Here is a 23553-nt window from a genome sequence, read left to right on the forward strand (position 1 = left end):
TTTAGAACCTTTAAATGTTATGAGAATTAAAAAACACAAGATAAAATAGCTTATCAATAGCCAAATAAAGCACCAGACAGCATCTGAGATGTCCTTGAAGAACAGTCACACCAACAACAGGATCTCTGAAGGTGAAAAAACAAACACTAGGATAATCATCAAAACTCAATGTCATTAAAAGGAGGGTGAGAAACCTGAAAGGAAAAATCTGATAAAAGTCACACAGGTGAAAGACTGGCAGCCCTAAGCGGAGGCTTTTAAGAGGTCAAGGCATTAAGAACAGTTTAGACTTAATCCAAAAGAGAAATCCTCTACATACTCCAACACTGGTAAAAGCAACATAAAACCATAAACAGACAAGAAGTCTTTCTCATGGGCCATCTCCAGTACCCCAGAATTGATTACACGAGCTACTCCTGCTTTGAGTCAGCCATTAGTAACAGAGTAAACTGGACTGAAAAGTTTGCTTTTTCAAAACAAGGCCTTTATATTAAATGAGAATAATAGAAGAATGTTGTAGTACTATTCTAAAGAGGGCTTGCAAAATGGCTTAGTAGGTAATGGCGCTTGTAGCCAAACATTATCACCTGAGCTCCATCCCTGAAATTCACATGGTGAAAGGAAGGAACCCACTCATTACACAAACAACTTACTACAACCATGCTAAGTGCACTTCATCGTTTACAAAGCACACTTAAAATAAGAAATTCAGTTATAAATACAAAAGCCCAGAACCTTTAAACATATATCCCTGAAGTTAACTCTTGTGCCTCTTTTAACGGATTCAACAAAGAAACACACTGAGTACCTGCACTTTTGTCACTAGCTACACAACAATTAGACAAGCTCTCTCAGACTCATTTCCTCTCTTTAAAACAAATGGCAAATGATCTCTCAAATCCCAAGCAGACCTTACTGTTTATGACCACAAGAATTTAACTAAATACACATCTAGCATATTAAAATTTAACACTTCTATACAAAGCCTTTAACATGAAGTTTTCAGCTAGTGGTAATAAATAATGATCTTTTCCCTAAAAGGATTAAATGAGCTACAATTTATAAGAAGCTTGAAAGGAAACCAAGAGTTGCAAATTAATGTAGCATGGTAGACTTAGCCCACCACTCAACAGTCTCACCTCAATTAATGCCCTAAAAAATAAATAAAAAAAGTATCTCCAGGGTCACCGACATGCTTGGAGAGTAAAGGTCTTTACTGCCAAGTCTGAGGAGCTGAGTTGGATTCCCTGGACCCACACGGTAGAAAAATGATTCCCATAAGCAATATTTAGCCCTCCATATACACCCCATATGGCAGATGCACCTGTTGCCACACACACAAATAAGTAAACACAGGTACTCAATTTTTAAAAACTTCCATTGATCTCCAGAGACTTATCTAAGCCTAAAGTTTTGTTTTATTTTTGAAGTTTAGTCAATTATCTCTTTAAATGACTTGGGTTTTTGCTTGTTCTAATGATATAATTTTTTTCTAATCAGTGGGTATTAGGAGAAGGAGTTGGCAATATCACATAGCACTGGGGGAAAAATGAAACAAAATTGCTTATTTGAGGGTATAATGCACACATCTGTAATCTCAGCACAGATTTTTATCAGGACAGTGGGTTCAACAGAGTTAAGTTCCAGAATGGCCTGAAGTCCACATTGGAGGGAGAGTCAAAGAGGACATAAGAACTATGACCACAAACACTTCTAGTAAAAATGATTAATGGACAAATTATAAAAATAAAATGCAAGCACTCATATTAACATTAGTTGAAATTATACTAGAAAATAGTTTCAATCGTAAAAAAATAAATGTCTTAAAACTAAGGTCATAATCTACAGTACAGTGAAATGTTTCACAGTATTTTCCTGTGTTTCTAATGATCAGAAAAATATGGTAACAATTACTTCCAAAATCCAATCGCCAAGTCTTCTACTTTTTTGTCTTAAAGAACGTAAGACAATTTTTAACCACAATAAATGCAAAACTTAGCTGGACATGGCAGCATACACCTGTAATCCCAGCTCTGGGAAGGCTATGGCAGGGGGGGATCATGTTCTAAGCAGCATGAAGGACAGAGTGAGTTCCATCCTAGCCTGAGCTAATTAGCAAGAAACTGGCAAAAACAAAAAGGAAATGCCTATGAGATAAGAAATCATGGTTTCCCTTTTGAACAAGGCTAAACAGAAAGGAATGGATGCTTACACAGACATCCCTACAAGCCTGAAGAATATTAACAATTTGTAATTAATCACTTATAATCATCATAAGTATGGCTGAAGTCTTCGGGATGATAAAATATTTAAATGACAAGCTAATGGAAAAAATTCTTCCAGCATGACTTTCCTTCAGAAAACAGAAGGTGACATTGCTTTTCAAAGTAGATCATGGCATTAGAGTCGACAGCAGCAATCAGCAAATAAAGATTACAAACACCAGTTGAGCACAACTGGTGTGGAAGACAAGCAGATAATTCAAATAACTGAGATTATTATTTTCAAAGACTCCTATTTATCACAGAGATAAAAATGTGAAGTTTGCTTTAAAAGGTAAACACGGGGTTGTAACTCAGTAGTCAAACACTTCCCTCAGCACTGCAAACACAGTAAAACTAAAACCTTACAGTGCTAAGTATGCATGGCAGCAGGCACCAACCATTGGCAACCTCCAATGACGTACACACAGAACAGAACGACATGCTAAGCGTTCCTCTTGACATGCCCGCTGCACTAGATAAAGGTTTCCTTTTCTTTTTCAGTACCCATTCATACTAACCACACTCTTCACAACCCAAACCTCTCTGCATCCAAGACTTTTCTACAAAGACACTATCACTGTCATCCAGCAGGTATTTCCAACCTGTGACATGTACTGCAGAGTAACTATGAATGTGAACCAACAGTTGTAAATTTACTTAAAATATGATAGTTTTAAAATGTGATTTCTCTTGTAACTCAAATGTGTGATTGTTGAGCATAAACTTGAGATGACAGTATCTCATCAAAAGTCCTATTTTTCCTCTAAAAAAGATCTCTGTGCTAATTAACCTGTTAGTGGTCGTGAAGAAATGACACGGAGAGATGGTCTTTGTGTGGGCTGACCATATGGAAGGGAAGGGAAGCTTCTCTAAGAGTTCTAGTTTTTATAACTCCTATGGAAGCAAAGTTTCAGCTGTAAGCAACAGTCACAAGTACAAGGAGGGGGAGAGAGGCAACTGCTAGAGCCCTGAGGAAAAGAAATAGGTGTGAAACAGGCTTGGAACAAGTATGATAAAGAAAGTTTACAGTAATTAAGAAATTCCGGTTCAAGGCTCTGCATCTCCAATTCCTTCTCACTCATCAGCATTACTTCAAGTCAATGCCCAGACCTAAATGATTAATCCTCCAGTATGAAGGAGTCTCTTAACTGAATGCATTTAAGGCACTAGAGGTACTAAGGAATCTACACTGTAACTCACTGTAACAGTGGGAGAAGTTTAGCACTTGCCTTAGGAAACCATGTTAGGCCTAACAGTAATATATGTTAGGTAGTAACTAGGCTTGATAAGACTTTCCCGAAGTACAAGTATATAGCAGTTATAAAAATTACTTATTTTTTCCTTTTTTCCAGTGGTTCTAGGGACTGAATTTAGAGTCTTATACATGCTACACTAGGCAAGTACTCTACCATTGAGTTATGTCTCTCCAGCCTTCTTTATGCTTACTTCAAATAGAGTCTGGGCATATTGTCCAGGCTAGCCTTTAACTCTAGCCCAGGCTAGCTTGAACCTGTGGTCCTCTTTCTTGCCTCAAGTCTCTAGAATAGCTAGGATTAGAAGCTTGAACCACCAGGACTAACAAAAAATAATCTAATTATTTATTATTATAATATTATCTCTATAAGCAAATGGTTTTTAATTTTAACGTTGGATTAAACTTTTGAAATCTAATTATTTTATAAGCTGAAAGCTATCAAATTAAACAATAATCAGCCTGGCTAAGTGGCACAGTGAAACAGGAAAACTAGCTTCGAAGTCAAATTCTATCAGTGTTATCTATATTTCTTGGAACCAGTTAGTCTAATTTTGTTGTGCCTCCACCTGTAAAATGAAAGTTAAAACAAAACAAAACCCCAGAGCTGAAATACTTCATAAGGATTTAAATGAAGTTCACTTTTAGAATATCTGATAAATACCAGATGCTAAATATATTTAGCGATTAGTTACTGATGAAAAGTAAAATTCAATTTTTAGCCAACTGTAGTGCTTTGAAAGTCTTTAAGTTTTAAGGACTCTCTTAGTTTTTATTCCTGCTGTAACAGCCCTGACAAGAGCAACTCCAGGAGCCATGACTTACCTGGCTCACAGTTCTAGGTTACAGTCTAGCTCTGCAGGGAGCCATGGCTTACCTGGCTCACAGTTCTAGGTTACAGTCTAGCTCTGCAGGGAGACAGGGCTTACCTGGCTCACAGTTCTAGGTTATAGTCTATCTCTGCAGGGAGCCATGGCTTACCTGGCTCACAGTTGTAGGTTACAGTCTAGCTCTGCAGGGAGACAGGGCTTACCTGGCTCACAGTTCTAGGTTATAGTCTATCTCTGCAGGGAGCCATGACTTACCTGGCTCACAGTTCTAGGTTACAGTCTAGCTCTGCAGGGAGACAGGGCTTACCTACAGTCTAGCTCTGCAGGGAGACAGGGCTTACCTGGCTCACAGTTCTAGGTTATAGTCTAGCTCTGCAGGGAGCCATGGCTTACCTGGCTCACAGTTCTAGGTTATAGTCTATCTCTGCAGGGAGACAGGGCTTACCTGGCTCACAGTTCTAGGTTATAGTCTATCTCTGCAGGGAGACAGGGCTTACCTGGCTCACAGTTCTAGGTTATAGTCTATCTCTGCAGGGAGCCAGGGCTTACCTGGCTCACAGTTCTAGGTTATAGTCTATCTCTGCAGGGAGCCATGACTTACCTGGCTCACAGTTCTAGGTTACAGTCTAGCTCTGCAGGGAGACAGGGTTTACCTGGCTCACAGTTCTAGGTTACAGTCTAGCTCTGCAAGGAAGGAAAGGGGCAGGAGTGAAGCAGACAGTCACATTACAGCTACACTCAAGATCATCGAGCAGTGAACTAACACATTCATGCTAGTGATCTGCTTCCTCAACTCAGAGAGTAGAGAATCTCCCTCCTATTGAACAGTTCACCTACAGAGGATGGCCTTCCTACCTCAATTAACATTAATTTTCTTAGGAAAAACTGAAATTTCTCTCCCTTTTCCCCAAATCTTACACTTTATGCCAAAAAATACAAAAGATATTCCATCTACTTTACTAATAGAATTACTCTTTCTGTTTTATTTCAGTGTTATGAAGGTACAACTGGGATTATTAGTGCCTGAGGTATATTTTCTCAGAACTCTAATGAGGCAAAGCACTAACATGGCACACTGTGGACCAACAGCAATTACAGCAAGGCTGTAGAGTACAATCTAACATACAAAAATCAATGACCTCCCACCAGCAGAGAACAAGACCCTGCCTTTAACAACTATCATTTTAGCTGAAGATACATCACAGGGGTAGAGCACCTGCCTACTATGAAAAGTCTTGGGCTTATTCTTCAGCATCAAACAAAACAACAACAGCACTTTTCTATCAGTATCCAAAACAAAGTGAAAGATTTAAATATCAGAGATTGCCAGAGAAAAGGAAAGACAAAGTATGAATAAGTAAAACAGAGACTTTCAGGGGAGTTAAAATAATTCACAATAATGATGGGTACACAGAATCATGAATTCATCCAAACCCACAAAAAAGGATATTAAAAATGAATCCTGGGCTGGTGAGATGGCTCAGTAGATAAAGGTGCTTGCCATTGCCACCAAACCTAATAAACTGAGTTCCATCCCCTGAACCTGTATGATGGAAGAAGAGAATCAACTCCCATAAATTGTCCCCTGATCTCCATATACATGCTAGGGTGTAAGTGCACACACACAAACACAACAAATAAACAAACAAACAAATGTTGTTTGTTTTTTTTTTAAGAGAAATCCTAATACAGAATATAGACTGTGATAATGTATCAATTGTACAAAATGTACCACTCTGAGCTGGGCATAGTAACGCATGCCTACAATCACAGCACTGTGAAGACTGAGACAGGAAGATCAGAAGTTCAAGACTAGCATGGGCTATGTAGCCAGAACCTATCCCCAAAAGTACAACGAATAATTTTTATTTTTTAAAAAAGATGAAGACCCTCTAGTAGGTCAGCGACACACCACAGCAGGACTCACACCCGAGAGTAGCTGGACAACACAAATCAGACTCTACTTGTAGGTTTAAAAAGACAAAGAACATGAAATTAGCAGATAGGAAAGTGGAGGTGGAGAAGAGCTGAGGAGAAGGGATGAATTTGATCAAATCCATTGTATGAAATCCTCAATGAGTAAAATATATTATTTTTAAAACGATGAGATGTACCTATCTGGTGAAAGTTAAGAGATAATGGAGAGGATACATAGAACAACGGAAACTTATGCACACAAATCTAAAGCTTCTCTTTAAAAAAAAAAAAAAAAAAAAAGTCACGGTTAAGAGCAGTGACTATTTTTCCAGGGGACCCTCATTCAATTCCCAGAACCTACGTGACTACTAACAACAATCTGTACCTCCAGTTCTAGAGGATCTGACCCCCGTCCTATGGCCTCTTCAGGCACTGCACACACATACATGCAGGCAAAATACCAACATACATAAGAAAGTAATTAGGCCGGGCGGTGGTGGTGCACGCCTTTAATCCCAGCACTTGGAGGAAGGGCCAGGCGGATCTCTGTGAGTTCCAGGTCAGCCTCATCTACAGAGCGAGATCCAGGACAGGCTCCAAAACTACACAGAGAAACCCTGTCTCAAAAAACCAAAGGAAAAAAAAGTAATTAGTTAATTAAAAATTAATTGGGTTTAAAAAAAAAAAACCTTCAAGGGGTTGGAGATGGCTCAGAAGTGAAGAGTACTCACATACGGACTCACTGTCTATTACTCCAGCTCCAGGGGATCAACACCCTCTTCCGGCCTCTGCACCAGATATACAAATGGTACATACGTACATACATACATACACACATATACAGGTAAGCACTCACACCCACAAAATAAAAAATAAATCCTTAACAATAAAAGTCTTTTTTTTTTTCAGTATGTGACATACAACTGCAATCTAGGTAATAAACACCATTATCTACATGCTTAAAAATACGTATCTGTAATCATTCTGTTCACCAAAACTCTGTAATGATTTTACTGGAAGTCTTCTACAGCTAAAAACAATCTAAGGTTTGTGACTGTTCATTAGATGTGTTAGAACTGACTGTCTAAACTCACTTGTGCCAGTCACATTCATTATGTTTCATCAGTCACCACCACCACCATTTTCTATCTCCTGCTTTCTTTGTTTCATTTGCCAAAGCCAGCACACTGGTTGCTTCACTACAAGATCAGCATCAGCCTGTCCTAACGAAAGCAAGCTCCAAAAAGGCAGAGATGTTTGTTTTATAAAGTTATATCCTTGCCCGATCAACGTTGAAAACAGTGAGTAAACAGTTATCATTTAAAATTATAGGATTTTTTAACAGTTGTCTGGTATAACGAAGGACAGTCATTTCAAGCAAACCAAAGGAGCACATTCATTTCACAAGGACTTGAAAACTGTTGTTTTTGTTTTTGTTGTTGTTTTTGTTAACATAGTTCCAGAGCAGATGGTAAAGTATGGTTTGTCCTCTCTAAAATTCATGCTAGGGTTTAGCTTCCACTGCATTAAGAGGGTAGAAACTTAACTCATGTTTCAGGATATTGCCATTGGGATGATTACAATTAGATATGGCATCACAGTAGGGTTCCTATATTAAATCAAGAAAAGAAAGAAATGAGAGAATGCATGCATTCACACACACACACACACACACACACACACACACACACACACACACACACACACACACCCCTACCTCTCATCCACCTATTGCCATATGATTACCTGAAACACTTCAACCACTGCCAGCAAAGTTATCACTAGATGAGGTTCATCAACCTTGGACCAAGACTGTGAACCACAAAACCCATTTCTCACAATCTGTGGTACCATATTACTAGCAATGGAAAAGATAATAAAACAAGTGGTATAGAAAGAGTGAAAGGTAGCTTACATTTTTGGGTTTTTTTTTTCTACAAAGGTGCTCAGAGACAAGTTGAATTAACTAATACTAACTGGAGAAACGGGAAGTCTCAATATAGTATCCACTAGGCCTCTTGAAGGACAAAACAGCAAAGAAGAATCTCAGTAAAAGGAAGTCAGAAAACTTTAAAGGAAACTCAAATCTCTGCTACTACATGTTCAATGCTTAAACCTCCTTCGAACCTATTTTTCCAATTGCATGTCTTGTTTTCATTCAAACACATAAGAACTTCTAATAAATACATCCAAGTATCTTCACCTTCCATTTTCCTCTATGAATGGCCTGAAGACAACTTAATTTAGACTTTACAGAATTTATTAGAAATAAAATTCTGAGTTGAGAATCATGGACCATACAATAACCTCAGCACTTGGGAGACTGAAGCAGGATAATACAGAGTTCAAGGCTAGCTTGAACTACCGAGTAAGACCATGTTTCAAAGAACAGCCAAGCAAGCAAGTAAAGATTCCGAAATTTCACTGCTCAATAATGGGATCCAAATATACATTTTTACCAAGAATCATAGGGGTGTTTGTTTGTTGGTTTGTTTTTGAGGCTGAATCTCACTATGTAGACCTGTAGACCTAAACAACATGGAATTCACAGTATACTAGGATGGTCTGGAACTCATAGATCTCATGCTGATATTAAAGGCATGCACCACCATTCCCAGCCATTCTTAAGTAAACTCAAGTATCCCAACACTCTTTGCAAGCTCATTAGAAGTCACCTACTCTATGACTCCCCCAATTTAGACTCAAGATTTGTACACTTCAAGTATACTGTGTTATTTCTCTCATAACATGTACCACATTATCTCTACCCAGCACTATCCCTCACCAACTCTGACTATAGCAAAGCTTTCCGTCTCCCCACGGCTAACAGTGGCAAATAATTATAAACTCCTACATAGACTACAAAAGCCAGGAAACACATACAACTCAAAATGCTAGCTCTAATCTACTGTTCTCCCACAAATCAGCATGAATGCAAGACTTCCATCACAACAGAAAGTAAAACAGAATTAGTATAGCTTTAGTAAATTTTCTATGGAATATGTTCACAAACTGAAAGCAAAATAATTTAAAGAGCTAGGTATTTTCAGTCTATATCACAAGCTTATTGTCATTTGCTTACAATTCAAGAACCTGATACACATAGCACACCCCTAAAGTTTGGGGCTACATACCTATCAAAGAATGAGAGGGTAGAATAAATTTATAACCAATTAAATAACTATAAAATCAAAATGTCCATTCTGGGGTAGCATTTATAAGACAGTAGTGAAATATTTGGCTAAATATAAGGACAAAGATTTTAAGACTACCCACATGATGTATAAAAATACAAAAAAGAGTTGTTTTTTTGCTTTGTTTTGTTTTGTTTTAAAGGAACTAACGGGCCAAGGAAATCAAATTAAATCTTAATCAGAAATATGTGTAGATGCAGAGATCCACAGCCAAGTACCAGGCTGAGCTCCAGGAGTCCAATCAAAGAGAGGGAAGAGGGATTCTATGAGCAAGGGGCATCAAGATCATGATGGGGAAACCTACAGAGACTAGCAAACCACGCCAGTGGGAACTCATGAACTTTAGACCAAGAGCTGTGCAGCCTGCATGGGACTGGACTAGGCCCTCTGTATAAGGAAGACAGTTGTGTAGCTTGGTCTACTTAAGAGGCTCCTGGCAGTGGGATCAGGATCCGTCCCTAGTGCATGAGCTGGCTGCATAGCCCATTAGCTATGGTGGGACACCTCACACAGCCTTGATGCAGAAGGAGGGACTTGGACCTGCCTCAAATGAATGTACCGGGCTCTGCTGACTCCCCATGGGACGCTTCACTTTTTCAGAAGAGGGAATGGGGGATGTGTTGGGGGGGAGGCTAGAGTAGGGAGGGAGCGGGAGGAAGGAAGAGAGGGGGATCTGTGGTTAGAATGTAAAATGAATAAAAAAATTCTTAATAAAGAAAAAGATAAAAAAGTTTGAATGTAAAAGACAATAATGAAATAAAATAACATTTTTGCAATAAAAAAATATGTATATATCCTGAAACAAAGCTCTAAGTCACTGAATGTAAGAATCAGAAGATGACTCAAAGACCAATTCTACTTTTGTCAGGAATCTAGAACTTCTTACAGAGCTGAGTAATCTTACCAAAATCATGTAACTAGTGGGCAGAATCTGGACTTCAGAGTTCATGTATAGTTTGCAATTTAAAAGAAACTGCTAATTCAACTAAGATGCATCCTAAATTCAGCCCATCCTCACAAAATTCAATTCTTAGACTAAGCATTGACTGCAATTACATACCCAAACATGATCAATTTCAAGGCTGTGAACAACTACAGTCAAGTAACTCAAAAACAAGATCAATGTCACAGTGGACACAGTTAACTACCCAGTGATTGTGAAAATCACCATGAGATTAGCTGGAAATATATTTACTTCTTTGGAACTGCCAGAGTGGTTTTACAGATCTCAGAATGAAGAGAAGACATTCTAATCCAGCTTCTCTGTGACTATAGTGTATTGAAAAGTGTTATTGATATTCTATCAACACTTTTCTAGAGACCAAGTTCATTAGATGTCATCTCAAGTATACCATTGCCTGTTTCTAGACTCCACATTCTTCCTTCTGTAAAATTTGAAGGGTGGGAAGGTTGATAGATTTTGATTCCTTCTAGTTCTAGTGCTCCCTCTCTAAGTTAATTATTCCAAATGAAAACAGGGCTCTCTTAAGGAATGTAAGCCATATTATGCCGAGGTCCAAAACATTTAAAAAAAAATAAATAAAAGAAACATAAGGCATCTGGGAGAGTGCAACTGGAACCAGATGAGTCTGAAAGTTCAAAAGTCCTTCTAAAATCATCAGACAACAGCTAAAACTGGCAATATGTGACCCTGAAAAACAGGCATGGCCAAACTGGGAGTGGTGGCATTTGCCTTTGATCCCCACACCTGGGAAGCAGTGGGCAGACAGATCTCTGAACTGGAGGACAGCCTGGTGTACATAAAAAGATGATATAGACAATTGGAACAAGAATCAAAGAGAGAAGTGCCTGCAGATAAGGGTTGGAAATCTTTCATATGGCAAACTGTCTGTTCAACTTTACCAGAACCATGTAATCTTGGAAACAAGTCTGTTTTTAAAATCCTTTTATGTTCCAGAAAACAGTTTACTGCAATCACCAACCCCTACACAACTACTTGCCCTCCTCTCGTTTTCCTATAAAGCAAAACCTAGACCTTTCAAAATCCCATTGTTTATTTCATAAGTTAACTTCTGAGCTGTGTGACCAATCACCATCCACTGTTTCTTAAATAAAGTGGATTAAGATTTTCTTTCTACAAGTCCCTTAACTTTATCCTACTTTCAGCCTAAAACAGCATCGGAACTCTCAGGATGACTGACCTCACATTAAAACACCCTCTGCTTACTGCCCACTCCTTTCCATCCTACCCGCCCATACCAGGCTCTTTCTATATTTACTATATAGAAGAATAATATATTTCTATATTTACTCCTCTCTATGAAATCCTTTTCACCTAATCTTTGGGACACTTGCAAATATTATGACTGAGGCTATTCTCCCTACTGCAACTGCTCTCTTCTCAACACAATATCTTTACAAATTTTCCTTTCGGATTCAATCCGTTGATACTCAACTTGGGCACTTTCTTTTTAAGTGACATTATTTCCAGTTCTGAAATAGTTGAGTTTTAAGAGAAACCAATTTTATCTTAAGTGCCTAGCGTTGCTTGTCTCTAAGAATGATATGGGCAATGTTCAAAAGGTACTTCTATACCCTTCAATTCTTGGCCACAAGCCCCGGGCGGGAAAAGGTGACAAGGCCAGGGGGGATGAGCTGAGCAAGGTCATCTGGGGGCCACCTGGTGTGCCACAGGCCACAAGCCATGCAGGCTACTTAGTGCACTCCGACCGACCCGCCCCTCCCGCGACCCCACGGGTGTCTGGGCGGCCCGGAATCCCTGCGGTGGCCGTGCGCCCTCTGGGCAGGTGGGGGTCCTGCCAGCAGTTCACCGCACCGTTCCTGCAGGGTTCTCCATTCAGAGCAGGGGCACCCACCGGCTCCTTCCCCAGACTGACCTCCCCGCCCTCTGCTGAAGGGTGTCACTCTGGCCCTCACCGAAGGACTCACCATAACGCCACGAACAGGTCGTGAGACGGACACGCTAGAGTCGCCGGCAGCGTCCCGAACCTCCCCTCCAGGTTCTGCGGGTCGGATCTCTCCAAACCGCGAGGGAAAAGGTCTTCCGGCCCTGCCGGAAGTCCTGCCCGCGCGGGACAGGAAGTCCCTCCCTCTCCTGACCGCCAGCGACCCCACGCCCGGCAGAGACGAGGAGACGCAAGGCGTCCTCCGAAGCTACTTCCGTGGGTGCGAGGCTAGGGCGGGGGGCGGGGCTGACCTTGGGAGCGCGGGGGCGCAGGCGCACAGGTAGGTGGGCGGGGCGGGGTGCCGCGCCCGCGGGGTGCCTAGGTGGGCCGGGCGCCTGCGGCCGGAGGTGGAGATCCCGACGGCCTTGGGGGCGGGGATCGGCCTCGTACCCTGTCGGTTTGCAGCGGATGAAGAGCGTCCTGGGCTCTGTTCCTGCTGAGAGATCTCAGAAATTGTCTAACTCCGCCAGCGCCCTTTCTGTGTTTCGGTTTTCCTCACGCGGTACCTTGGAATCTTGGTAAAAACCCAGGTCCTGCCAAAGCACCAGCCTCTCTTAGGTCAATGGAATTTGACCTTTAGAAGTTCTTCGCTCTCCACGGATGCCAGCTGAAGCCAGTGGATATCTACCAAGGACAGGAACCAAGAAGAAAATTCAATGGACACGTCCTACCTGCTTAATTCCAGTATGAACAGAAAAGGCATTATAACTCAGAAAGAAGTGAAATTCTCATATACATACACCCCCCAACCCCAACCCCCAAAAATCTATACCGGTGAACTCTTTCTGCCCTTTTATTGTGATGAGAATTAATCTTGGAGGCAAGTTTGAAATAACTACAGAGAGCATCTTTAATCCAGAAATTGGTCAGTTTGAGAAGCCTTACCGAAACTTTGCCTATCTTACATCCAGAAATTGATCAGTTTGAGAAGCCTTACCGAAACTTTGCCTATCTAACCCTTGTCCTTGAGATATCTTTTACCATAATGTGGTTTTGTCCTGGCAGTACCTGGAACTAATGGTGTTCAACCTCTAAATGGCCCAAAGGCCCTGGGAATCAGTTCTGAGCCACCTGAAGAAGTTAGAGGGGGCTATTTGGAAAGGGTACGGGAGACAAAGTTTACCTTGTTAGTTCTTAATGGGGGGCGGGGGGGTAAGTAGGGTGACAGGTGTTAGAGAAAGGATAAGAAATTACAGAAGTTGCTGCAAGTCCAGTGGCCTTGAGGAATAGTTTGTGAAATAGATTTCTGCTGATGGTCACTCCAGAACTTCCCGAGGGTTCTGTTTCTGCTCTCCAGCCCCAGGACAAGGGCAGATGGTTGAGTGTGGTAGTCTGCTGGTGTATCTGGGGGAAGCAGTCGCTATCCTTGCGGAAGAACAGGTGCAGAAGGAGAGTGGCTATCATCCTGTCAGTGACATCACGTTCTGTGAAGTCTTACTCTTTCATCTATGACGCGGCGGTGGGTCTTCCGGCTGTCCTAAACCTGGCAGCCTCATTGAGGTTCACAAAACATCTCCTCCTATATGACAGAAAGGTGGGAATTATTAGCAGGATAGAATCCATTCCTGCCAGAGTAAAAACAAGAAAAGAAATCAGTCAGTTTTTGCTATCATCACTTTTAATAGACTGTCATAGTCTGTACTCTATTTTCTGCATGGCACATTGATTAACAATCCTTGGATAAAATCTTTTAATTTCACGTGGTTATCTCCGTTACAGCATTACAAATTCCATTATAAAAGTAGTATTTTTAATGATTAGTTTATGTATATGCTTACAATTGTGTGAAGTCTTTTTATCCTATAAACAATATTTTCTATCGATTACCCGTCTTTGTTTTAAAAAAAGAATTTACCTCTTTCCAATTCTTAAATGGATAGAGGTTGTTGACAAACATTCAAATAAAGAGAATCATGAAAGGGAGGGAGGGGAGATGTGATGATAACATTTTAAAGATCTTTTTGGCAATGGAGTCATGAGTACAATCAGAAAAGTCTTGGCTCTTACCATTTGGGATTTATGATAACTTAAAATGTTCTCTTTGAGAATTGATCTCAAATATGTATAAATATCAACAGAAAACTGCTTATGTCAGCACCTACTGTGATCTGAAACTCTTCCAATTATTAAAATCTACCACTTTTTCAAAGTCCAGTCCCTGTCTTTTACAAAATGTGATTTGTTTCACCTCTTTAAAAAGTTCCATTGATTTCTCTTTACTAAATATGTTTTATTCTGTGATTTATATTGTTCTGCTATTTGTCTGTGGCTATATGGAAAGTTAGGTCCTTATTTTTGTTGGGTTTTGCTTCTGTAGTTAAATTGTACATAGAATTCTTTATAGGCAATAGTAGGAACAACTGAGTTCCAGTATGGTTATGGAACATTATGTAATTGTTCTAAAAAGCCACTAGCCTAGTCTCAATAGTGGAAAATGGTTGTCTTTTAAGTTAGAAGAGGATCAGTGAGTGTGGAACCTACATGATGTGTTTAATGCCCTTGTCAGACAAAAGAGCTTGTTTCTCCTTTTATTCAGCACCATGTGAGAACATAGCAAGAACTCATCTACCAACCATGAAGAGGATCCTCTTCAAATTCCCCTTTGATAACTATGAGAACTGATTTTATGGTTTAAATCATCCAGTTTGTGGTAGTTCTGTTACAGCATCCAAAGTAAAGAATGGAAAACTTTCCACATGGCCACAGGCAAATAGTAAAACAATATAAATCACAGGATAAAACATAGTTAGTAAAGAGAAAGATTGTGTTCAGTGTAACTGCTTTGACCTGAAAAAAGGTCCTACACTCACCAAAAAAGATAATTCAGAATATATTCATTAATACTCGGCATTGATTTTGCAAACCTTTCTATAGTAAGGAAATTTTTGAAAAAAAATATTTAAGAAAAAATATTCATCATTAAAACTTTTTTGAAAAACACCTATATTGCTCTTACCTTCCTAATTTGAGAGAAAAGTTCTCCAGTAGTTAAACCAGACATATGACCATAATCCCAGCAGTTGGAGAGTAGAGACAGGAAAATCAGGAGTCTACGGCGAACCTGGGCTGCATGAAACAGTCTCAAAAATAAAAATGTACTGCAGTCCTTCAGTAATTCACTAACATTCCTGTGAACCTTTGTTTCTATGTTGCTTCATCAAGTTGTTTTTAGAACTTAAGGAGTGGAATGCTAATTCCAATTTTGTACAAGTTGTATAGTGCATATTTTCATAGGATCTGGGGTAAGGGGAGACAAAGACAAACCTGAGCATCCTTCCTTGGGAGCTGCCCACCATGGTTTTTGTGTTGTGGTCTCCCTCTCTCTCTTTGACCAGGAACTTGCTAGGTAGGTTAGGCTGACTGACCAGCAACCAACAGCAACTTTGCCTTATGTTTTTGGGTTTGGGTTTGTTTGTTTGTTTGTTTGGTTGGTTGGTTTGGTTTTGTTGTTTTGTTTTGGGTTTTTGTTTTTGATTTAAGTACAGGTTCTAGGATTCAAACTCTGCCTTCATACTTGAACAACAAGCATTTTACTCTCTGAGATATCTTCCCATAATGGGGTCTGGATGCCATTCGTGAAACCTTTTCTTTCCCGCTCCCCCACGTCCTCTGTGATCCTCCCCATCAGCTAACCCACCCATCTTCATGTTCTTTCTCTCTTGCTTTCAACACAAACAAAAAACTAAGAAAGCAAAGCAAGAAACAAAAGGACAAAGCCACTGAACCCTAACAACAGCAAAAAAACGCCCACAAAACAACAACAAGAAGTCCTCATAAAACTAAAAAGCTGCTGTGTGGCAAAGGACAACCTCAAAGTGACAGCCTGCAGAATGAAATATAGATTAACTGAACATCAAGAAAACAGTTAATTAAAAACTGAGGTATAGAACTAAGAGTTCTCAAAAGATGAAACAAATGGCTGAAAAAAAAAATTCAGCGTTTTTTCCTAGGCATCCCAGGTCTGCATGTCTAGGGATATATTTTACTTCAAAAAGACCATCCTCACAAAACCACCTACTTTCTGGCTTGAGATTATAAACAAAAAGTGATATGCAAATATCTTCAGCTTATTAGAAAAAAATACTGCCTCTAGTGAACTTGTGGGCTGAGAAGGAGTATTAATAACTAAAATGTACCTATAGACAAGAGGAAGCTTGGGGCTGATACAGAAGGGTTTGTGCCTATCTGGTTTCAGACACTTACTGCCACATGCTATTCTTCATAGCAAAATTTATTGCTAATTCAGTACCATACAGCATATGCAATTTTTCAATACCTGTAGCCATGCCACACTCAGAAAAGGAAATTCAAATCACTGGACACCTTAAAAGTTTCCTTGAGGTAAAATTTTAAAAAACAAAGAAATTTTTCACTTGCTTTTCTTATAATTTAGCATACTGGCACAGCACCTGGGGAACCTGACTCTGACCAACAAGGAGGAATTGCTTGGCTAATTGAAAGCGACAGAAACCTTGGGAGAAAGCAATAGCATACCAAGGATAATTATAAAAAGTAACATGAGCACTAAAGAATAGTGTTAAGAACCTAAAGCTCCCAAATGAGGTTAGACTTGAAGAAAAAACTCTAAGAGAGGACAAACAATGGACCTTTTAAACTTCTGCTCAGAATCAGGAGACCACCGTGGGTAGCCATGTGCAGCTTCTCGTGCTGGCTTAGCTCTAACAGAAGGCAGAACTCCCTGTCCTGCTCCATTTGTAACAAAGGAAGCATATGATGCTGACATGGTGAGAGAACCTGCATTTGTGGTGTCAAGAACCTGGCTTTAATTCCTGTTCACATTATCGAAATGTATTGTTCTGAACTGAGTCCCTCCAACAAACCAGACAAAAACAGAGTCCTCCTGATAAAGGTGGACATGACCGAACTGAAAGCATCAAAGTCCCCAAACAAGCCACTCTAGCCCACATGGTAAGGAACACGCTCCATTGTAACCCCCTTAGCAAAGTGACCTTGAAGTGACCAGTTGGCTTCACAGTCCTTGTGTGTACTTCCTTTAGTCTTTTCTGCTTATCGAGACCACCCCCTCATCCTAGCTCACTGGATCACTTATGTTATAGAACGAGACACTACTCAATTTTAGAAACATCTGTAAACGCCAGTCTAGTCTTTTAAGATACTTGTGTTGTGATTTTGACATTTAGCAACACTTAATTTTGTTGTTCTGGATAGGTGTTCCTCCCATCTATAAGATGGAGGTGATAGTTCTCATAGGAATTTTCTGAATAGTGGAAATGACACATTTCAAGCACTGAATCAGGCTCACAAATTGTCTTAGTTAAAGTTTTATTGGTGTGAAGAGACACCATGACCAGAGCAACTTTTATGAAAGAAAACATTCAATTTTGGCTGGCTTTCAGTTTCAGAGATTTAGTCCATTGTCATCATGGCAGGAAGTATGGCAGTATGCAGGTAGACATGATGCTGGAGAAGGAGCTGAGAGTTCTACATCTTGATCCACAGGCAGTAGAAGGAGACTGTCACTAAACATAGCTTGAGCATGTAAGACCTCAAAGCCTGCCTTCACAGTGACACACTTTCTCTAACAAGGTCACACCCACTCCAACAAAGCCACACCTCCTAATAGTGCCACTCCCTATGGGGCAAGCATTCAAAGACATGAGTCTATGGGGGCCATACCTACTCAAACCACCACACAAATAGTACCTAAAAAATAGTAACTCCAACTTGGTGATTCTTCTCAAAAAAGAAGTTTAAAAAGTTGTGAAAACAATACTATTCCCAAGTAGGGGGAGACATTCTGACAGTTCCTAACAATTCAAGTTCAGATTCAATCATCTGCTATGAGAGGTTTCCATTCCAGGTTTTAGAGGGAAAACTAATGAGGTCTGAAAACAGTCACATACATATTTGAGGAATTGCAGGAAGCAAATAGAGCAAACTAAACTAAACCTAAGCAAATGTGTACCTTTAGAGTAAGAAATGGAACTCTTTTAAAAAATATTTATTAATATTTATCTGTGTGCTTGTGCATGCACCTGAGTGGTAGATCCTCTGGAGCTGGACTTCTAGGCAGTTATGAGCTACCTGATGTGGGCTCTGGGACATAGACTCAGGTCCTCTGTTAGAACAACACATGCTCTTCACCACTGAGCCATCTTTCCAGCTCAAGAGATGGAAATCTTAAACACCGAATTATAATCATGTGCCACATAATGATATTTTGGTCATCAACATGTCACGTATATGATCATGGTCCCATCAGATTGTTATATAGAGAAAAGATTCCTATAGACGTGTGATGTCAACCATCCTAAAATTGTAACTCAGGCTACACGTTTGTGGTAGTTTGGGTGTTATACAATGCACTGTACTATTGGTTGTATAAAAGTATACTCCACACTTGATAACAACTGGTTTATCTATTTACTATATGTGTTTTAGTTTCTTATATCCTTTGGACAAAATACCTGACAGAAGCTACTTAATGAAGGAAGATATAATTTCAGAAAGTTTTCTAGGGAAGGGAAGGGATGGGGACAGGAACAAGAGGCAGCTGGTCACACTACCTCCATAGTCAGGAGGCAAAGAATGATGAATGGAGAGAAATTCTCCAGCTACACTTACGTTCAGTTTCCTTTCTCCTCTTTATTGGGTCCAGGGCCCTCCCTACACATAGAAATGGTGTAGCCCACAGCTATGGCGGATCTTCACCTCAGTTAACCTAAACTAGAAAATTTCTCACAGACATATCCAGAGGCTTGACTCATAGGCAAGTGACCCTCGGGCCTGTCAAGTTGGTAACATCAACCATTACAGTGTGTTTTTATCATTTTCGAGTGCAGTTCTACTTATTTAAAGAATTTCCTGGGTCAGAAAGTTAGTGCAGTGGGCAAAGGTGCTTGCTGCTGAGTCTAGCAACCTGAGTTCAGTCGCTGGGACCCACTGGATGGGAGGAAAGTGCCAACTCCCACAAGTTGTGCTCTGACCATACACATGCTGTGCCATTCACCACACCCCCACATACAAACATAAATAAACTTAGAATAATTTTAGAAAACTTACTGTAAAACAATGTACTGTGTTAAGCCAGAAGTATCTTTCCATTTGTTTACCACATCTCTTGATTCCTTCAAGAAGATGAGTCGACTGACTGGTTTGCATCTTTGATCTTTGTGTAAGTACAGTCTACGATGGATGTTTGCACAAGGACTTCACAATGCTTTTCTCAGAATGCCTTCCCATTTTCTTTAAGTTTATATTTGCTTTTTCTAGTGAATCCCCTCCCCGATGATATCATGTTCATTTACCTAAGGGACAGAGATTTTCAAATAAATAGAAACAAAAGAACTGAAGAAATGCTTGAGTGGAAATATAAGACTTAGAAACTAAGGTGATGTGGAGAGAACAGGTTTCTTAAATTTCATTAAAGAATTAAGAGGCAGTTTTAAGAGGAAAGCAAGCTTGTGTCCTTATACAGCAAGCAGTTGATGATGACCCTCATAAAATGAATCCATATCCTAATCTTATGACCTGTGAACATTATTTTATTGGGAAGAGATATTATTATTAATCTTGGGATGAGGTTATCCTGGATTATTTGGTGAGCTGTAAATCCAATAACATATTTTTATATGACAAACAGAAGAAAAGAGGCAGTGTAACCATAGAAACAGGGAGTGGGTTAATATGGCCACAATCAAAGAACACTGATGCTTGCCAGAAATTGGAGAAAACTAAGAACATGCTCTTCCCTAGACTCTCAAAAGGAAGTCCAAGCCTGCTAATGGAAGCCCCTTGAGCCACAGGAGTGGCTATGCCCCTCCCCCAAGGACCTCTAACTGCCAAGTTCCACCCACAGAACACTCTAACTGCCCTAACTGCTGGCCCCTGACCCTGCCCTACAGAGTAAAAAGCCCAATTTCTGAACAAGAAATCCCACCAATCTCCACCCTGGAAAGCTCCACCCTGAAAAGATCTACCCCCTCCCAAAGGAACTCTATATAAGCCCTCTGTCCTGTTGAGTTTGCTGCTGTTTCTCACCTGAGCAGAGGCAGCCACCCTCCTGGTTTTTCACTCCCAATAAATCTCTTGTGTGAGGTTTGTTATGTGGTGTGACTTTGTGGTATTCCTTGACTCCCAAGTGCCAGGATACCTTTCCAGCTGAGCTGTAATGCTTACAGCTAAGGTCATGATTTTGGAGTCTTGGCTTAGAACTCCAGGAGAGGCAATCTTTCTAGTTTTAAGTGGAGAGAGGTGGAGGGAAGGAAAAACAAATGGAAAGGTGAAGGAAAGAAAATAAAGAGGAAGGAAAGGAAGAAAGGAGTGAAGAGAAAAAGAATTAAAATGGAAACATTGCTTGAAGACTCTCTGAGCAAAAGACAAAAAATAAAAAAAAAACAGCTAGGATTCATAAAATAATCTTGCTTGATTTGAAAACAAGTAAAATAACTAATTATTTGCTTTGCTTTACAATGTGTTTCTCCTTACAGTAAAGCAAGTGATATGATTCAGCTGAAGGTTGAAAGCCTCAAACCTGTAGGGTCAATGATGTATGTCAGTCCCACTCCAAGGCACAAGAGTGAGGGCTGGGAGTGCTGGCATAAGCCCAGATGTTCAGAACCAGCTCCGGTATCTAACAGACTAAAGGACTTTGATGCTCCAACTCCAAAAGAAAGCATTATTAAAATATCTGCCTGGGCATGTCCATGATCAGCTAGGTGATGCCTGCTGGCACTGGTAAGGGCAAATCAACGATGCAAAGACTAACATCTCTTACAGAAATATAAACCTTCAAGTTTTTTACCAGCTGTCTGTATATCCTTTGACCCAATCTGGGTAGCATAAAATTAGTCATCACAATCGGGTTTAGAGGAAAGAATAATGATGAAATGAGTGACAGAGGGTGAAGAAGGTCTGGGGTGCATTAGAGGGAATAACCGATAGTGAAATGGACGCAAGGGGTGAAGAAGGTCTGAGGTGCATTAGAGGGAATAACAGATAGTGAAATGGACGCAAGGGGTGAAGAAGGTCTGAGGTGCATTAGAGGGAATAACAGATAGTGAAATGGATGCAAGGGGTGAAGAAGGTCTGAGATAGGTTTCAGGGTGATTATTTGAATCAAAATGTGGTTATTAAATTGCAGATCACACAATCTCTGTGGTGATACAGATTATCAAGAATCAAAGGATTCCTCAGGATTAATATTGCCAGCAGCAGAAGACATGTTTCAGCAAAGCAAAACCCCGTGCTCCCCAGAGCCAGGTAATCAGAGAAAGCTTGTTTGATTAACAAATGTTTCTGCCTATTTCTTTGATCTGTAGAGGAAGTAAATCTGTGGCTGTGCATATATTTAAATCAATCATATATTTATAGGATAAAATACTTTTAAAAATGTTTTTCAAGCCTCAAATACACAGTTATACGTGGTGATATATTTGTAATCTAAGAAATAAAGCTTACCTGAAGATCAGAGGACAGAGCCAGCCACAGAGTTAGTTATAGAGGTCAGGCAGTGGTGGCACACACCTTTAATCCTAGCACCCCAGAGGCAGAGGCAGAGATCCTTCTGGATTTCTGTGAATTCAAGGCCATACTGGGCTACATGAGATTAATCTAGTCTAAAAGAGAAACAGCCAGGCAGTGGTGACACACACCTTTAATTCCAGCACTTGAGATCACACACCTTTAATCCCAGCACTAGGAAGGCTGAGAGAGGAAGTGATATGGCTGGGTGGAGAAAGCAATATAAGGCAGGAGACAGGAATTCACTCTCTTGCAGAGACTCTGTAAGGCTGAGGAGTTGGTAAGGTGAGGTTGGCTGTGGTTTGTTCTGTTTCTCTGATCTTTCAGCTTTCACCCTGATATCTAGCTCTGGGGTTTTTATTATAAGACCATTTAGGATTCATGCAACAGTTACAGAAAAAGTATTTAAAGTGATATAAAATAGAAATCATATAACTTAGAAACTGTCCCTTCAATTTTATTTGACTGGGAATTTATTCATCCAGCTAAGATTTCCTGATAACCTGTGATGCCAAGATAGGACCATGTTGATCCTTGGCAAGAATCTTAATGCGTATAATTGTCCTAGCTAGGGTTGCTACTGCTATGATGAAACAACATGATCAAAAGCAAGTTGGGGAGGAAATAATTTATTTGGCTTATACTTCCACATCATAGTCCATTACTGAAGGAATGAGTTCGAGGCCAGCCTTGTCTATACATAAGTTTCAGGACAGCCAAGATGACACTGAGAAAACCTATATTTAAAAACCAAAAAAGAAGCCGGGCGGTGGTGGCGCACGCCTTTAATCCCAGCACTCGGGAGGCAGAGCCAGGCGGATCTCTGTGAGTTTGAGGCCAGCCTGGTCTCCAAAGCGAGTTCCAGGAAAGGCACAAAGCTACACAGAGAAACCCTGTCTCGAAAAACCAAAAAAAAAAAAAAAAAAAAAAAAACCCAAAAAAGAAAGACAGAGAGAGAGAGAAGAAAAGAAAGAAAAGGAAAGGATTTCAGAATATTTTTCCAAATGTCTCAGTGACATGAAATATATTATCAATGAAAAATGCATTTCGCCGGGTGGTGGTGGCACACGCCTTTAATCCCAGCGAGGCAGAGGCAGAGGCAGAGGCAGGCGGATCTCTGTGAGTTTGAGGCCAACCTGGTCTACAGAGCGAGATTCAGGAAAGGTGCAAAGCTACACAGAGAAACCCTGTCTCGAAAAACCAAAAAAAAAAAAAAAAAAAAAAAAAAATGCATTTCATTGTATTTTGTTATAGATGTGTATAGACTGTATTACTATAAATGCTTTGTTTAGTATTTTGCCCAATAATAAATCTAGGATTGACTCACTTGAGAATAAACATCATGGTGAAGAAGTTTACTTTAGGAATGTTTGAAGCAAAAATGTGCGTGTTTATCTTGAAATATATTTGAGAGGTCAAGATAACTGTTTTCAAATATCCAAGTACCTGCCATGTGGAAAGAAATCATATTTCCTCTGAATGGTCCCAAAGGATTGAACTAGATCCTTGGCAGGATCTATATAGCAAACTATTTTAGCTCGATATCAAAATGCTTAACTGTTCACTTGTTTGCTGTGGGATGGTCTGTATGTCAAATGTGTTGCTGATTGGTCAATAAATAAATCACTGATTGACCAGTGGCCAGGCAGGAAGTATAGGCTGGAC

The 23553-nt window shown here is 40.1% G+C and overlaps 1 protein-coding gene across 4 annotated transcripts in view; it reads right to left on the reverse strand.

Moving 5' to 3' along the window:
* The window catches only part of LOC128106520 (transmembrane protein 161B), an 83783-nt gene extending 71247 nt beyond the window's left edge, over positions 1-12536 (reverse strand). For 2 of the 4 annotated variants that reach the window (XM_052732068.1, XM_052732063.1), the window contains exon 1: positions 12368-12531. Coding sequence is in view for 3 of the 4 variants with exons in the window: in XM_052732063.1 (XP_052588023.1) it covers positions 12368-12370 (3 nt within the window). In the remaining variant the exon portion in view is untranslated. Of the gene's footprint in view, positions 1-12367 lie in introns of all 4 variants that reach the window. The other 2 variants (XM_052732065.1, XM_052732066.1) reach the window with 2 other exon arrangements.
* Between the last annotated feature and the right edge of the window lie 11017 nt (positions 12537-23553).

This window comes from Peromyscus californicus, unplaced genomic scaffold, assembly GCF_007827085.1.
Source record: "Peromyscus californicus insignis strain IS unplaced genomic scaffold, ASM782708v3 Scaffold_9__1_contigs__length_137607984, whole genome shotgun sequence".
In the NCBI taxonomy this organism is placed as follows: Eukaryota; Metazoa; Chordata; class Mammalia; order Rodentia; family Cricetidae; genus Peromyscus; species Peromyscus californicus.